The sequence below is a fragment of the Rhinopithecus bieti genome, unplaced genomic scaffold (genome assembly GCF_001698545.2).
Source record: "Rhinopithecus bieti isolate Rb0 unplaced genomic scaffold, ASM169854v2 scaffold_15185, whole genome shotgun sequence".
NCBI classification, from domain to species: Eukaryota; Metazoa; Chordata; class Mammalia; order Primates; family Cercopithecidae; genus Rhinopithecus; species Rhinopithecus bieti.
This window is the reverse complement of record NW_016808100.1, coordinates 336,484-354,355: the sequence shown is the minus strand read 5'-3', so window position 1 is coordinate 354,355 and position 17,872 is coordinate 336,484. Positions and strand designations below refer to the sequence as shown.

The window sequence follows — 17,872 nt, the reverse complement described above, 5'->3', positions numbered from 1 at the left end:
TTATTTTTTATTTTTTTTTTTATTTTATTTATTTATTTATTTTTTTTTTTGAGATGGAGTCTCGCTCTGTCGCCCAGGCTGGAGTGCAAAGACGCAATCTCGGCTCACTGCAAGCTCTGCCTCCTGGGTTCAAGCCATTCTCCTGCTTCAGCCTCCTGAGTAGCTGGGACTACAGGTGCCCGCCACCATGCCTGGCTAATTTTGTATTTTAGTAGAGACAGGGTTTCACTGTGTTAGCCAGGATGGTCTCCATCTCCTGACCTTGTGATCTGCCCGCCTCAGCCTCCCAAAGTGCTGGGATTACAGGCATGAGCCACCATGCTCGACCTCACTTTTTCTTACGAAGTATAAATTCAGCACATCCATTTCTAAACAAATCTTACCATTGCTTTCATTGGCTAACATTAAGCCAATAGGTTCGTTTCGAGGAAATTCACATATTTGTGTACTGAATCTTGCCACAAGAATAAGAATAAGGTATCTTCTGTGTTCCCTGTCTTGCCCCAACCCCGCCATAATTGATTTTGTTTTTCTGTCCTCTCCACGCCGTTTGAATGTTTCTTACTGGGTTTGCTCCCTGGTTTTTATACATTTTGTGGCCAACATAACAGGACCACTTCTTGCTCTGTGTTTGCTAACTGGAAGCTGTCTGCATGCAGGAAAACTCTTAAGGTGCGGGGGGGATATCAGTTGTGCTCAAGTCCCCAGCCTCTTGTGCCGTGTGAAGTCAGCTGACACCAAGGCCCCGAGCGTACTCCCTGTGGACAGAAGGAGCTCACACCCAGCACCTGTGTATCAGGTAGCACAGTGTCTGGCACTGGCCCCAACCCCACGCTGCACAACCAAAACAGAGCCAGTTCGAGGGGCGCTGCAAGCCAATAAGGCAGGGAGCCCCTCATGCTGTTGCAGCAAGAAAGGGGCCTGAGTCAGCACACAAAGGCAAGCGCTGGCCAGCCGGCCAACAGAGCACGGCTGGCAAAGGTGCCAGCTCCACACAGCCCCAGCCCTGTAATTGGGGCCCACAGGTCGCTCTGGCCACAGCTGAACAAACCAGGGTGTAATTAACTTTCCACCCGGCTTGTTACACAGCAGCATTTCACCTTCGCCAGAAAAGGAGGGCCTACCTTTCACAGGGGCTAGGGAAACACTCTTTGGTCCCAGTCCTCAAGAAGGGACAGCAGAGAGGGGAGCCGCAAAATTAACCCACTGGGAACACAGTTTTTGCTGTTGCGATTTGAACAAAGTCCCCCGTCTTGTTTTTTTGGAAGTTGAGCATTCAAAAAAGCCATCTAGAGTTTAGTTTGAAATTGCTCACAGTCCCCAATCTGTATTCTCAAGCACAGGCAAGCTGTTCCGACCTCGGAGCTTGCCTTTACTGACAAGATCTGCAACCTTGAGCAAGATCCTCCAGCTCTCTGAGCCTCAGTCACCCAATTGCAAAATGAGGACGAATGGTGGAAAATAGTGCCTAGCTTTGGGAGGCCCAGGCAGGAGGCTTGCCTGAGGCCAGGAGGTCATGATCAACCTAGGCAACATAGCAAGACCTCATCCTTACAAAAAAAAAAATTAAAAATGAGCCAGGCGTGGTGGGGCACACCTGTAGTCCTAGCTCAGGAGGCTGAGGTGGGAGGATCACTTGAGCACAGAAAGTCGAGGCTGCAGTGAGCTACAAATGGCACCACTGCACTCCAGCCTGGGCAACAGAACAAGACCCTGTCTCTTAAAAAAACTAATTAATTAAAAAAATAAAGACAGTGTCACCTTGGACACCAAAGGTGATTGTTATAAAGACTAGGCAAGATGATTCATTCATTCAACAAACATGTTAAATTCTATTCTAACGCTGGGCTAGAACACAACAGGGAACAGAACAGGTATGGCTGTTGTCCTCATGCAGCTTAATAGTAGGCAGGGAGATGGGTAAGAAATATGTGAAAAACAATTAGAGAAAGGGATGCACACTCTGGATTGTGTGGACGTGGGGGCTGCAGAGGGCCAGCAGGGAGGGCTGCAGGGCATGTGTTCCAGGCAGAGTCCCATAGCGCCTCGCCGGTAGTAGGCACTGAAAATACAAAGAATGTCAGGACTACAGCCCTCGCTGCAGTGTAGAGGAGGCAACACCTGCTCACACATTTGCCCCCAGCACCAGAATGCCAGTCCCTGGAGGGCAGCATGCACCTCATCTGCTTCAGAACCACCTCTCTAGGGCCCACCAGGAGCCTGGCCCAAGTCAGAGATCAGGGAACGGAGCTGAAGCGAAGACACCAACGCTAAGCTCCAAACTGGTCCTGAAGGCGATTTCTATTCCAAGGCAAGTGCCTGGAGCCTGCAGTCTTACTACCCACAATGAAAAGCCATATCAGGCCAGCAGCCCCTTTAGCGAAGAGGCCAAGGGCCCCGAAAGCTGTCAAGTGCTCCAGCCCCAGGGACCTGGGCTGGCACATTCCAGAACTGGCACAGCACAGACCCCTGCTGACAGCCCACTGTGGACACTCTGAGGAACCGCACTAGGAAAGTCAGGTCTCAAGCATGACAGCGCAGACAGAGCACCCACACGCCCTCCAGCAGCCAGCCTCTTAATTCAGGCCAAAGCAGGGGTCAACCTAAATTGCAGTGTCTTTAAAAGGGGTATTTGCACCAGGAAGCGATAAATCCAGACTACAGGCTCACAGGTGACTGGCTTCAGTGAGCACATAAAAAACCACCATCAGCCCATGGGCAAACCAAGCCTCCCGCACCTGCTTCTACGGTACCCCAGGCAGTTCCTAGAGAAATTTTCTAAAGCAGTCCAAGTCCTCCTGGCTCCTAGAAGATGATGATAAATATCCCCTGCTAGAGCTTAGAGGACTCAAATTTGCTTGGCCAACAATTTTGTTTTTCTGTCCTCTCCATGCCGTTTGAATGTTTCTTACTGGGGTTGCTCACAAATTATGACGTTATTTGTTCCAATGTGATTTAAATCAGTGAGACCTGAATTGACAGGGAAGGCCCATCCTTGGCAATTCATATAGCCACCAAATCCTTTGCCATTTCCTGACTTGGTGCCTACAAACAATGTCTCCATTAGAAACAGAGAAGCCCATCACACTTACCCAGTGAGTCCCTATGTACACTGTGGCAAAAAGCCTCATCTACGGACACCTTAGTCAAAATTTAATATTTTCATAGGGTATGGACGCAGTACCTGCAACCCCAGCTTCCTGCCCTTGAGCACTGCTATTTAAAAGACAGAGTTCCCCTCCCCGCACAGCAAAAAAAAAAAAAAAAAAAAAAAAAGAAAGAAAACTGGCAAAGACCAGGTCACCACATGGGAACCTGTTCATAACATGTTATGTGACAAACACGGAATGTGAAAACGTATGTGCTCACAACCCCAAGCATTCAAACGTGTGGCATCCTGTGGCCAGGGGCTGGAGAGGAACAAAGAAAAATCAGACAGACATCAGGGCGAGAGAATGAATGGAGAGGACTGGATTTTTGCTCTTTTCAGTTTGTGTCATAAAAATGCAATGTTTGATACCTTATGGGTTTAAGGTTGGTTTCTCCTCAGACACAAATGAGAGCGAGAGGGAGAGAGAAGAACAGAACTTGATGGAGTTGTCCGAGATCTTAAAGTCCACGCTTCAACAGCTCATGGGCCCGGCATGCCACTCCTGCTGAGGAACAACAGAGGTGCCGTCTCAAGCGCCCAACTGGAAATGAAGGCTCCTTAGTGCAGGGGCCGGGCTCCAGGTTGGGGACGTGGGGGTCTTCCATCGTGGCCATTCTGGCATGAAGCTCCCCTCCCACCCCTGAGGGGTGAGCATCCCCCCCCCACCTCAGAAAACCCCCAAACCTCACCACAGCTGCTCTCCCAGATTCTGAGGGAGCAAAACGCTGCCCCTAATCTCCCCCTCAACACCACCCCAACTGCCATAGAAAGACACAGACAGAGTCAAGCGCTCACTGCAGAAGCAGTTTTCAGGAAGAACCACATTCACAGTCACCACCCACAAATGCACCCCCGACAGCCCAACACAGCGCTCTCCCCAGAAGGCCAATGGCTCACAAGGGCTGACCCTGCCAGGATACACCCATTTGCGGAGGCGCGTGCTGCCTCCACGTTCCAGCAGCGGCAGTCCCTATGACGGGGAGGTTTGTTCACACCCCAGGTCACGATTCCTGAGGAGCAGACCCTCTGCTCCAGGCCACGCGGGCAGACCCTCTGGTTCCCACAGAAACATCTGCAGGGCACCGTGGCCTGCGCCCAGCGTGGCCCTCTCGGACACAGTCTCTGCTGGGCTTCTGTAGAGTGACCAGTGGTGAGCATCCAGCAGACCCATCAGCCTGGCCAGGGGAGCCTGTGACTGCACATTTATATCAGTTCCAAACCTTTCAATCAGAGGCCAATTTTCAAACAACATCTTATGCTAAAGCCCCAGGTATAAAACAGACTTTTAAGGTGAATCGCTCTGACTGGACTGGACATCAGCGCCCCCTCAGTCTGACAGGCCCCAATACTCACCTCCTATTCCCCAAACATATCATACCGTAGTCCCTGAAATACCTCTGGGAACACAGTTCGAAAACCACTTCACAATGGAAGGGTGTGGAGGCATTCCAGGTAGGGAACTGTTTTGAATAATACATACACAATTCTCAGTGGTTTATCCCATCACTGGGTAATCCTAAGAACCCAAGACCTGGGGGAAAATAACTCCTCACACGGCTAGGAAACTATCCCAGGCTGGGTCATGCCTTTACTGGGTGGTAATGAATTTCTCAGGGATGCACTCAGGCAAGGTTGTTTCCCTCACTCTTTCAAGGAATTTCTGACTCCCTTCCAATGCTCCAGGGTTTGGGGGTATTCCTAGCTCCTGCGTCCCCACGGAGGTCATTAGCAGGGTCCTGTTAGGAAGCGGGCAGGAGTGTCGGTGGATACCACCAGCATCAATAAGGACAGCTGGGGACGCTGCAAACAGGGCTGCAATGGATTTCAGCCAGAGTCAGAGGCTGATGAGAGAAGGGTTTGCCACTGGGAGGAGGATCCTTCCTGGGCACCAAAGCACAATTAGCTACCAGTTCTTATTTCTGGCTCAGACCCCCACATATAGCCCAGTTTCACAGGTTCCTTTCTCCACCTAGAAATGCCACCACTCTTTTCTTTTTTTTTTTTTTTTTTTTTTTGAGATGGAGTCTTGCTCTGTCACTCAGGCCAGAATGCAGTGGCGTGATCTCTGCTCACTGCAACCTCTGCCTCCCAGGTTCAAGCAATTCTTTTGCCTCAGCCTCCCAAGTAGCTGGGACTACAAGCATGTGCCACCATACCTGGATAATTTTTGTATTTTTAGTAGACATGGAGTTTCACCATATTGGCCAGGCTGGTCTTGAACTCCTGACCTTGTGATCTGCCTGCCTCAGCCTCCCAAAATGCTGGGATTACAGGCATAAGCCATTGTGCCCAGCCCAAAATGCCACCATTCTTAAAAGTGAGACTGAAAGACAGGAGAACCTCCTTGATTTGAAGGGCTGGAGGAAGGGGCAGCCTCTAAGAGCTGCAGGGACTCAAGAAAGTACAGCTTAGCAGAGGGCCTGGGGCCCCACTCTAACAACTACATAGAATGGCCTGTTCTCTTGAATTTAGAAAAGAAAGAGAATAACTTTTCATTAGATCAATTAGTTGATTATAAAGTAAGTGGCAATATTTCATTCTCTTACAGTCAAGTTTCCATGTTAATTCTTGGCTAAATCAGGAAATATACCAATATCTATAATATTATTCCTCAAGTAGGATGAGGGTCAATAGTCCAGGATCCAGAGGAGGTCCTAGCTTGGCCACCAAACAGCTATGTGACCTTGGTCAAGCAATCACCTTTTCTTCCCTTTGCCCTAGTATTTCCCTTGGGGAAGTGAGTAGACTTAAAAAGCTAACCTCATAGGTTCCTTCCAATTCTGATTTAGAATGGAAAATTAACCATCATCTCTGCCTCTGGTTGAAATATCACAAATTCCAAATAACTGGGGTTTGGATTATTGGGCCCCAAAATGTCCAAAACTGTAAGATTCCTCTTAGGTCTATTATTATTATTATTATTATTATTATTATTATTACTACTACTACTACTACTACTACTACTACTACTACTACTACCACCACTACTACTATTTTTTAAATATCTGTTCCTCCAGAGGTTGAGAATGGGGACTTGGTCTAGCCAGTGCTGTGCAGGCACAGGTGACACTAGAGGGCAAATCATAGCAGTTCCCCAAACACTTAGTTTCAAAATTCCAAGATGACATGAGGAGTAGAAAAAGCGAGAGCTTTGGGTGCCAATCTAATCCCTACCAGTAAATGTTCCCCTCAACAGGTGATGGGTTCCCTTTAGAATGCAGGCCTGAGATTTCAGGCCTTCTTCCACAAACCAGTATCCAAGGAGTTTCATCAAGAACCCTGATGGACGAAGGTATCTCAGGAAGACTGTGTAAGGAGCACAGATGCTATGGACTCCCTCTGCAGATCTCAGAGCCCAGAAACGTGTCATCCCTGTAGCATGGCTGCCACATTCCAGGGAATGCACATGCCTTCTGGCTCCCCACCCCAGTCACCCCAAACACACATATACACACACAACTCCTGAAGTCTTCAGTAGCTCCTAGAAAACTGGTCTTGCATACCCTCTCCAAGGCACCGAGTAAATGGAGAACAGAGCTCCAGTCAAATCTAGCAGAAGCAGCTCCCAGCTATCCTTCTCCTCCTACTCAGAGAAGCATAAGGTCAAGCACAGGGTTGGAACCAGGTCCCTTTTTCCTTGGCCTTTGAAATTCTCCTTGTCCCATCACAAGCTCTGCCTCAGAGCTTATTCCTTTATGCAGCTTTCCACACTTAAACTGCTTAACTTTGCACTAACAACCTCTTAATTACTGCGTTTCCAAAAGGCCTTCCAGAAATTCAGGGTGCAGATCCACCCACTCATGGCCTGAGTACCAGAGCACAGCTTGCAGGGAGAGGGGGCCGGGACAGAGCACCACCATCTAATTCCTGCCTGCCAGAAAGCTGTTGCTTTTATTTTTAATTGTATTTAAAAGGCGGATACAGGGTACCCAAGACACCACAATAAAATGACATTAACTGTAAAATTACATTATTAATTCTTTAATCTCACTTGAGGCTTCAAGCTGTTGCTATGTCCAATTACCCGTGTAACCACCTGTCAGAGTCCCGGGGCTGTTTTGCATTACCTCCAGGACAGCGGTGGGCCCGGTGGTCCGTCAGGTCTGCCAGAGACTCGAAGTCCTGCTGACAGTGATCGCAGGTGTAAATTGATTCATCCTCCATGTCTTCATCATCCTCATTTCTCTCCTCTTGACTTGTCACGCTGTTCCTGTCTTCCAGCGCACGGCTGGTTTTCCGATCGCACTCCGGCTCTCCTTCTAGGCCTCCTGCCAACAGGAAGAATACAGTCCATGTCAGCTGATGGGGTCTTGGGAAAGGGTTTTAAAAGAATCGCCCGGCATTTATTAAGATACATTTAATTACTCTACCTCCCGGGGTCCATTATCCTTGACACCTCTCAGTATATTAATAGATGGGGTTTTTTGTAGCATGTGGTGCCATAATTCTCAACTAGATTCTTTAATTCTTGGTGCAAATCTTCTAGGGGGACTTCCTGTCATCTCCCCTCTGTGCACGGATGCTAGGGGTCATGACCCATCAGAGAGGTGAAAAACCTTAGTATTTTGTCTCCTAAAAGCCAGATTCGGTTACACACGTTTTTAGAGCCTCCATCAGCTGTTCCTAACACACCTAAACTTTTAGTTTTCCCCACAGCCTTGCAATTTAGAGCTGGGAGGTCTCTTAGCCAAGTTCACCTTCCACACAACAGGCCTCCCAGGGCAGTGACACTGGCTCAGTTCTTTGCAAAGATGTCCAACGCTGAAATAAAGGAAGTACACATGTTTGAAGACCCATGGATGGTCGAATCTCAAGCTTAAAATGCATCCAGGCTGGGCATGGAAGCTCACACCTATAATCCTAGTGCTCTGAGAGACCAAGGTGGGAAGATTCCTTAAGGCCTGGAGTTTGAGACCAGCCTGGGCAATATAGCAAGACTCTATCTCTACGGAAAAAAAAAAAAAAACTTAATTAGCCTGGCATGGTGGTGTGTGCCTATAGTTCTAGCTACTCAAGAGGATTGCTAGAGAGCAGGAGTTCAAGGTTACAGGGAACTATGATCATGCCACTGTACTCCAGCCTGCGCCTGGACCCTATCTCTAAAAAATATAAAATAAAATAAATAGTCTGTCTAACCCCTCACCTGTGACCTGGTACAGGCCTAGACAGTGAGAATCACTCTTGGAATAATCAGACTGATTTCTTTAAAATAAAACAGCTACTATGCTTAGCACTGTGCAGACAGTGGCTAATCTATTGGGAAAAGTGAATTAGTGATCATAATGATGCCTTGCAATTGTGTTGTGTTCAGTGCTTCTTCGAAGCCACCATTATATATGCACAGCTCCATTTCACAGCCTTGCATATCCTAAACTCAAAGAAGGCTCAAAGGATCATGTGATCCAACCCCCTGCAGAGAGGGACAGCTTTGTTATTTCCATCTCACAGGTAAGCTACCTGGCATCCAGCCAGAAGAAGCAACAGCCCAAGCACCCTACAGAGGCTCAGTTCAACTTCATGACTCCTGGTCTAGTTCACTTCCCTGCACAACTGTGGGAAATGCAGCACAGCCCCAATCCTACAGATTAATAAGACACATCAGGAACTTGTAAATCAAAGTGCAAAAGCGCGTGGTAAATATAACACACAGAATATATCAGTAATCCTAACAAATGTCAATGGATAAAATTTGTCTGTTAAAATACAGAGACCTTCGGATTGGAAAATAAAAGTGTGTGTTGTCTCTTCCCACAGCCTGTCCTGGAAAACAGATCTACCCATCTGGAAAGTAGCTGCACTGATTTAAATCAAAGAAAGAGATCCTATTATGCATAAAAGTGTTTTTGAAAGCATATATGCATATGCAAAAGTGCATGCATGTGCACTTGTATGTACATGTGTGTACATGCAACATCTCAGTTACAGGAAAAGGCTCAGTACACAACCTGTAAACCCCTGAGTGCTGCGCGCCAAAGCAAGAAACAGAGACACAAAGCAAAGAACGCACTCAATTCAAGGTGGAAACCACAGTCCTATGAATATTTCAATTTAGAAACAGATAATGTTATAAGAGCTCTATTTCTCCCGTCTGCACAGAACATGCCCTTCCAAGCACCCGACATCAACAACCTGGGAACACAAATCGGCTCATCAGAGAGCCAGCTGCTTCCTTCCAAGGCGGGGAACGTTGCACGACACGGAGCCTGAACTGCACGGAGGCAGTAAAAATCAATGTTTCCATTTGTGGCCCATCAAAACATCTCTCTTCTTACCAATTAAGGGATGTACAGTTTTTAGGTTCTTTTATTATCAGAACGCGCCAACTCCTGGCAATACAGAAATCCCATTAAAAGCCAGGCAGCATATTTATCTCAGGGAATCTGATCTGCTGCTGCGGTGAGGGCAAGAAATAGAAAGCAAAGAAATGAGAAATATCATTTGGAGCCTTTGATATTATAAGTCATCACACAACCATGGTTACACAGTCAAGTGCCTGTCTCCGAAATTCCTCGTTTACAGTCTTTCCTTAATAAAAAAAATGTTCTGTAGAAGGGGAAAATAAAAGACCCATAATTCTGGCTTTATCTGCTACACCGACTCTCCAGATAATAAGTTACAATCAGCACCACACTTGCACTACTTTACTTAACACACAATTTAATAGACATATTTAAATTATCCCCTCGTTATTTTTTTTTGCCGTATTTACTTGGCAGCACTTTCTATAATAGCTCTTCTAATCCACAACTGGAACCACAAACATCACAATGCATTTGATCTCTTTAAATCTGGTACATCCTGTTGACTCGGGAGTAGATAAATCAGAATGTCAACTCTCAGGTTTTTATAAGGCAAAAACCCATAAAGTCATCCAAGAGTATAAATCTGTTTTAAGCAACTGTCACCTCCCCTACGGCCGGCTACTAATGGGAAGGGAGGGTGGCTGTGCAGAAAGGGATGGAGACAGAGGTGAGCTCAGGCCACACAAAAGCGCGGACCTCATCCTCTGGGCTCCCAAGGGGTCAAGAGGTCAGCCAGCCTGGCCCTCCGGAAGGTGACACGAGAGGGAAGACTCAGAGGCCTGAAGAAGTTTTGGGGAGTGGGACTTCCCTGAAGACCCAAGGGCCCCTCTGCTGATTCAGCAGAATCAGGCGCTGGAGAACAGGAAGGTCTCCACCCCAGGTAGGGTTTGCCTCTCAGCACTTTCATGCCGAGGAGTTTCTGAACTTCACCGTAAGACAAAATAATAAATGGTGTTATTTTTCCATTTGCAGGTGAGAAAACTGAGCTTCTGCAAGGCCACCCAAAGCCATGCCAGGATTGAATCTACACGTTCACGTGTTCATTAAGCAGCACATCTTTCCTGAAGTCCCAGGGCCTGTTGGAGCCCCAAGCTCTCCAAGGCCCAGGAGGCGGGAGTTCTGAGAACAGGGAGCTCCAAGGACATAAGTCCTACCTGGAGACTCTCTGGGGTTCCTCTTTTCCAGGCCCACCTGATCGGTTGCTCAGTAAGTCCTGGGGATGGAATGGTTGGACCTTCCCTACTCCTTCAACCCAGCCCTGCCTGTGCTGCTCTGTCCAGCGCCAGAGGCCCCCCAACTGGTCCCTGTCCTGAGGCTGGACATCACCCGTACAAACTCAGAGAAGGCAGGGCCCAGAAGTCCAGCACCTGGACCTGCCTTGTGAGTCCCATCACAAGCACTGGCTCATTTCCAAGATCTGGGCTAGAACTGTAGCCCACTGGTTTCTCCAATCACCCCAGAGCCCAGTGAAGCAACTTCAGCAGGCCGAGGAGAAGATCAATGGCTCAATGCTTTTCTGCAGAGGCCTCTGGGGCTGGGGAGGGATTCCCGAAAACAGCCGGCTGGCTCGTTTCCCTCTGGCTCCTCCCCTATCCTCCTGGGGGCTGTCTGCAGCTGCATGAAGACAGCCCACTCAGGGAAGGCCCAAGCCAAACGGATTTCAAATCAGGGACCTCTCCCTCAGGGCCATGTGCATGGGACAGAAACCGAAATGGTGCTGTGAATGCCGACCTGTCCATCCAGCTGACAAGATTCCCTACCTCCCAGAGCTCATGCTTTCCACGATGGACAACTGTTTTCTGACATGCACACCAGCATCCTTTTGCCCAGGCATCCCCCAAGAACAGTAAGCATTGATTAAGCACTTAATGCTTAATCAAGTGCAAGCACCTTACGAGTTGATGCCATCATATCCCCATTTCACAGGTGAGGAAAGCAGAGCTCTGGGAAGTGACAGAGCTTAAGTGAGGCCACAGAGAAGTGCTGGGGCCGAGTTTCAAGCCCACTGCATGTGACTCTCTTAATCACTCTACAACATGGTTTCCTCACAGCAAGACACAATGAACACCTGAGCCAGACACTGGGGGTTTGTAAAACCCCTCAAAGTCCCATATAGGGTCCTGGTCACAGTCCCTAAGGTTCAGCAATGGCTCTGCTGACCTCTCTCACTTATCTCCCATTTCCATAGCCTTGAAGGTCATATTTCAACCCCATAAACTGCCAAGTCTCTTTGGTCCAGGGCTTCCCACTCCTGATCTCAGGCAGGAAGATTTCCGTTAAGTCTTCACACAGCTCCCAAAAATCTCCACCAGCCTGGGCACCTATGGAACTCGGGGCCCCACTACTCTTTCCCCAGGGCTCTCTTCCCTTTGCAGTCAGAGCTCTCAGCATCATGTGCACTTATGATTTTGTGGGCTAATTTGTCTACTCTCTCTCCCTGTGGCAGGCTGCGTTTTCTACAGACTTGCACAGCAATATCTCCCACCCCACCTGCCCTTCTGCAGGGAGACCTTGACTCCCCCATCATAAGAAGGGACCAAATTCTCCTCCACAATCCCCCTCAGGGCTGGCCAGCCTCAGCGGCTCATTGACCAACAGGATGCAACGGAAATGCTGTTCTAGACTTCTGAGGCTAGGTCAGAAGGAGGCTTGCAGCTTCTCCATGCATCTCCTGGGACACTCTCCCTTGTAGCCCAGCAGCCATACTATACAAAGCCCGAACCACATAGAGAGAGAGCACATGGGGGCTCCAGTCAACAGCTCCCAGCTTCCTGCACCGACTTCAGCCATGGCAGCACCCCATCTTGGACATCCCACTACAAGGAGCCTTTGGATGACAGCAGCTCCAAACCCCATGTGACTGTAACCATACGAGAAACACCTAGTGAGACCACCAGCTGAACCCAGTTGGCTCACAGTACTGTGAGAAGCAGTAATAAATTATTGCTTCAGGCCATTATGTTTTGGGATGGTTTGTTACGTAGCAATGGATAGCTGACTTTCTCCCCCGGCATCAGACTGTAAGCTCCATGAGGGCAGGAGCTTTGTCTAATTTAGCTCAGTGCCACCTCCCCCAACCTTGGCATATAGATGGACATATAGTAGGGGCTCAATAAATGTTGAATGAATGGATGAGTGAATGAATTGATTGGTTTCAAAAAAGCAGGCCTCTGAATCCCCACACAGGTGGAGCCAGAAGGAGGGGAAGTGGTCACAGTGCAGTTTATTGTCTGATGGTAAGTATTAGATTGAACCATATAAAGGTGCCATCTTTTTAGGTCAAAAAAGTTGAATATTGGCAATCTCTAATGGCTCAACTTCACATATGATGAGGTTGCCCTGTCCTGCCTGCTTCTTCCTGCAGCGAGGAGGAAGAGGGTACACCCACACCAGGAAACCCCACTATACCACACCCACCCGAACCCAAGATATGGACTTGGGGGATTTTCTTGAGCAAAGAGAGGCAATAACAAAACCTTTCACCTCAATCACGTTTCATTGGAAAGCAGTGAATTTTCAGGCCGGTTACAATGGCTTACACCTGTAATCCTAGCACTTTAGGGGGCTGAGACAGGAGAGTCTATTGAGTTTGAGACCAGCCCAGGCAACACAGTGAGACCCCATCTTGACAAAAATTTTAAAAATTAGCCAGGCATGGTGGTGCATGCCTGTGGTCCTAGCTACTTGAGAGGCTGAAGCAGGAGGATTGATTCAGCCCAGGAGTTGGAGGCTGCAGTGAGCCGTGTTCGCATCACTGCACTCCAGCCTGGATAACAGAGCAAAAGTCTCAAAAAATAAAGTAAAAGTAGTGAATTTTCCCACCCGACTGAGCTACTGCCCTTAAGAAAGGGCTTGCATTCAAGATGATGACATTGAGAGGAGACAGCAGACCCTGCAGAAATGCTGTGCAGCAAGACAGCTGGCCCCGTGCCCTTTGGAGGGAAGGAGTAGCAGAGGCCTCGCCAGGGACAGAGGGAGGTGACACAGCCTCCCCTACACCCCAAGGGGATTCTGAGCACTGTGTGAGCATCTCCTGATACCATTTTACATTCACACTGCTCCATTTCGATGGGCACAGAAACTATGTGGTAAGTACAACGGATATCCCCACTCTGCAAGTAGGTGCAATGGACTCGCCTACTTTGTCAATGAGGAAAAAAACAAGGCTCAGGAGCCCATGCAAAGCATGTGCCAGGAAGGGCAGAGCAGGATTTGTACCCAGTGTACCCAGGTCTTCTGACTCTAGATCCTCTTTTTTTTTTTTTTCCGAGAGAGAGTTTCGCTCTGTCACCCAGGCTGGAGTGCAATGGCGCAATCTCGGCTCACTGCACTTTCCGCCTCCCAGGTTCAAGAGATGCTCCTGCCTCAGCCTCCAGAGTAGCTGGGATTACAGGCATGCGCCACCATGCCTGGCTAATTTTTCTGTTTTTAGTAGAGATGGGGTTTTGCCATGTTGGCCAGGCTGGTCTCAAACTTCTGACCTCAGGTGATCCACCCACCTTGGCCTCCCAAAGTGCTGGGATTACAGGTGTGAGCCACCGTGCCCAGCTGATCCTGACTCTTAACCACTATATGGAAAGGCAGAAAGGGAATGCCTGCAAAATCACAGGGCAGGGGACAGCCGGCTGGGTCCACTGCCAGGAAAAGGGGAACAGGGAGAGGCCCCAGCAGACCAGACTGCCCACAGGCTGCCAGGTCTGAGAACAGGACATTTCCTACCTTCTCAGCAGGGCTTCGCGAGCTCATGAATCAGGGCCACCAGAGCCCCACCCTCAGAAGGGCCAGCTAGGAGAGGATCAGTCAATGAGTGTCCCTTCCCTCTAGGCCCCTGGCCAACACGCGAATCAGAAAGAAACTCACCTAGAAGGATGCCTCTTCCTCGCCCTGGTGTTCCGGGAGTCAGCTAGCCAGCAGGGAGCCCTAGGCACACTGAGAACCTCCCGGCGACCATCAGAGGTCCCACCTCTGGGGCCGTGTGGCTGAGTATCCAAAAGATGGAGGCAGGGCGCCAGGAGCTGCCTCCATGCACCCGAGACAGAGAGAACCAGGGCAGAGTTTGAGAGACGTAAGACAGACCTGGGTCAACAATCACACACACTCGCCCATTCTTTCCTTCATTCATTCCACAAATATTTACGAAGTGCCTACTGTGTGCCAGGCGTAACACATGCACACTTGCTACAACATACAGAGTGCTCCCCAACCCTATTTATCTTGGCAGCCTCAAAGCCCACACAAAGGCCGGCAGAGAAAAGATGCTTAATAAATATGGGGTGGGCGAATGAGTGATTAGATGAATAAATGAATGCCCAAGAGAATATGCTAATTAGTAAGGGCCAGCATCCAGGGCTGGGGCTGGTCGGAGACCCAGGTTCCAATCTTAGCTCCAGTATCCCTCAGCCCCCAACTATGAGTGACCTTGGCCAAGGCAAGTCCCCTACCTGAGCCTCTGATTCCTCATAGGCCCAAAGGGAGCCTGAATCTCATGAATGCCATCCTCTCCAACCTCACAGCGGGAAGACGGGCCTCACCTGAATGCATGGCCACTATGAGACAGGCACGCAGCTCAGCTCCATGTCAGGGGTTATAGGAGCCTTGTGGGATTTCGAGGGGATAGGGGATGACAGGGCAGGGATGGGTGGGAGGAGGAAGGGTGCAGGGGAGAGGGGAGAGCAGTGGAGCGTAGAGAGTGAGAGAGCCAGGAACACTACCAGGTGAGAGTGAGAGGGCAGCAGGGTCAGCAGGGCCAGCAGGGCCAGCAGGGCCAGCAAGCCCTGGGAAGGCCTCCCCACCCCACCTCTCACTTCTTCTCCCAATCAGATTTGGATGGGAGACCATACCATCCACCCCTGCAGAAAGCAGAACCACCAGGTGCCACATTCTAGGCACATCCAGGGGTTACCAGAGAACCCAACTGTACAGAAGCCATCGGGACACTGGAGTAGAGGAGTGCAGTGGGGCTGATGGAACCACGTTGTTGAAATAAAGACAGTCATTACGTAATGACACACACAAGCAGCAGATGGCTGGATGCATGTTCCAGGGACTGTCAGGGATGACAGAGAAAAAAAAACAGAAAAGAATCACAGGCTCTGAAGCCAGCCTGTCTGGGTTCAAATCCACACTCCACCATTTAGCAGCTGGGGACCATGAACAAGTCACTTGCCCTCTCTGGGACTCATTTAATTAAGTCACATAATTTCAATAAGGTGATATATACAAAGCCGGATGCTTGGCTCACAGTACAGCTTGAGACAATGGTAGCTGGTGAGCACTGTCTTCTTGCTGCGTTATGATTCAAATCAACATGTACAGCATCGTGGTGCAGACAAGAGCTGGAGGCATCAAACCCGGAGGGGTCTGGCAGGAGGCCTCACATGCTACTGAGGATGCAGGAGGACGAGGAACGTCAGGGCACAGGCCCTTTTGCAAGGCACAAAAATGTCCATGCATACCAAAAGAAAAAAATCCACTCCACCAGGAAAGGAAAGTCCTGGGCCCAAGTGTGAATCCTCCCCTTCCCAGACTGTACAACCCTGAGTAAGGTGAGAGCCACCTCCTCCGTGAAGGAGTGTGATCAGCTTACAATCCACAAGCCCACTGTTCCTGTGCCCGCCCACTGTTCCTGTGGCCGCCCTCTGTAGGTGGCTGAGGGAAAAACGGTTTAGGAAGATAGCTACCATTTCCAAAGTCTTTACCCTGGAGCAATATGTTTGTTGTTATTGTTGTTGTTGTTATTGTTTTTGGAGACAGGATCTTGGTCTATCACCCTGGGTGATAGACCGATCTCGGCTCACTGCAGCCTCGAACTCCTGGACTCAAGCAATCCTCCCACCTCAGCCTCCCGAGCAGCCAGGACCCAGGTGTACCATCAGACCCAGGTAATTTTCTTCCCCCCAAGATGGAGTCTTGCAGTGTCACCCAGGCTGGAGTGCAGTGGCACAATCTCGGCTCACTGCAACCTCTGTCTCCCGGGTTCAAGTGATTCTCTCGCCTCAGCCTCCCAAGTAGCTGGGATTACAGGCGCCTGCCAATATGCCCAGCTAATTTTTAAAATTTTTGTAGAGACGGGGTTTTGCTATGTTGTCTAGGCTGGTCTCAAACTCCCAGCCTCAAGTAATCCTACCTCAGCCTCCCGAAGTGCTGGGATTACAGAAGCTGGCCACTGTACCCCATGATATTTCTTTTTCGTAAAAAAATATATCCTCTACCCTAATAGCCTGCATGTTTCCTAAAAACATGTTCCCAAGGGCAAGATGCCTTTTCCGAACCTGGGCGCCAGGTCAAAGCCCTGGCTTAGCCTCTACTCAGTGCTCGTTTAGGCCCTGCTTGCAGAAGAGAACCCTCTCCTCCATGAACACTCTCTCAAGCAGGCCCCGGCAGGGGCGTGGCCAGGGTGGGCAAGGAGCCCACCAACCTCAGTCCCGCACTCAGTTTGTGCATCCACTGCTGGCCCCAAATTCTGCAAGGCAGCCATTATTTATCTTCAGGTTTAAAATATTTGCAGTGCAGGCAGCGGGGTAACATTTAACACTCAGCCTAAGGGGTCCCCTTGGCAGCAGAGCTCTAGGCAAATATTTTAACACATAATTTGCTGTCCAAGTTCAGCTTCTTAAATAAGGAAGCAACTTCCCCACGGCTGTCTGGGAAGCCCCGGTGTCCCTTTCAGTGCCCATGGCTCTGTAGGTGGAATTTCAAGCCAAGGTCCATCAGAGACACTGAACCTGACCTCGGCTGCATCACACAAACCTCACTGGGTTGCTCCGTCCTGGCCATGAGGGACTGGATACAGGACAACTCTCTACAGAGGCCCATGGAAAGGACTAGAAACTTACAAAGAAAGTATCTTCAGTTGTCAGGAAATCTAGAACCTAAAGGATGAGCAGTGTGATGGCAATCGCCTTCTTCAGGCCAGACCTTCCAATTCATTTGTATCCTTCACCCAGTGACCCCCAGCCCCCGTCAGGGAGACGTTACCACAAGACCTATTTTACAGAGGGCAAAACTGAGACTCTGATGGCTGAGACAGCCCCCTCAGTCACTCGGATAATGAATGGAGAGAAGCCCTCAACCCCAGTTCCCCCACCACCACCACACAAATTACAGAAATGAGTGTACAAGCAAACGGGGTATGGAGGGAGCACACAGAGGCCCACCCAGGGAAGGGGCTCAACTCCTGTAGATGGTCATCAGTGCAAACACACCTGCTGCTTTTTTTTTTTTTTTTTAAGAAGAAAATCCATGGCTCACGCCTGTAATCCCAGCACTTTGGAGGGCCAAGGCGGGCGGATCATTTGAGGTCATGAGTTAGAGACCAGCATGGCCAACATGGTGAAACCCTGTCTCTACGAAAAATACAAAAAAAAAAAAAAAAATTAGCCAGGCATGGTGGCACACGCCTACAATCCCAGCTACTCAG

The 17,872-nt window shown here is 49.3% G+C and overlaps 1 protein-coding gene across 1 annotated transcript in view; it reads right to left on the bottom strand.

Moving 5' to 3' along the window:
- The window catches only part of ZNF423 (zinc finger protein 423), a 313,807-nt gene that overhangs the window by 237,215 nt on the left and 58,720 nt on the right, over positions 1-17,872 (bottom strand). Inside the window, 1 exon segment of the mRNA XM_017885564.1 lies at positions 7,219-7,419. Coding sequence (XP_017741053.1) covers positions 7,219-7,315 — 97 coding nt within the window. The 5' untranslated portion in view covers positions 7,316-7,419.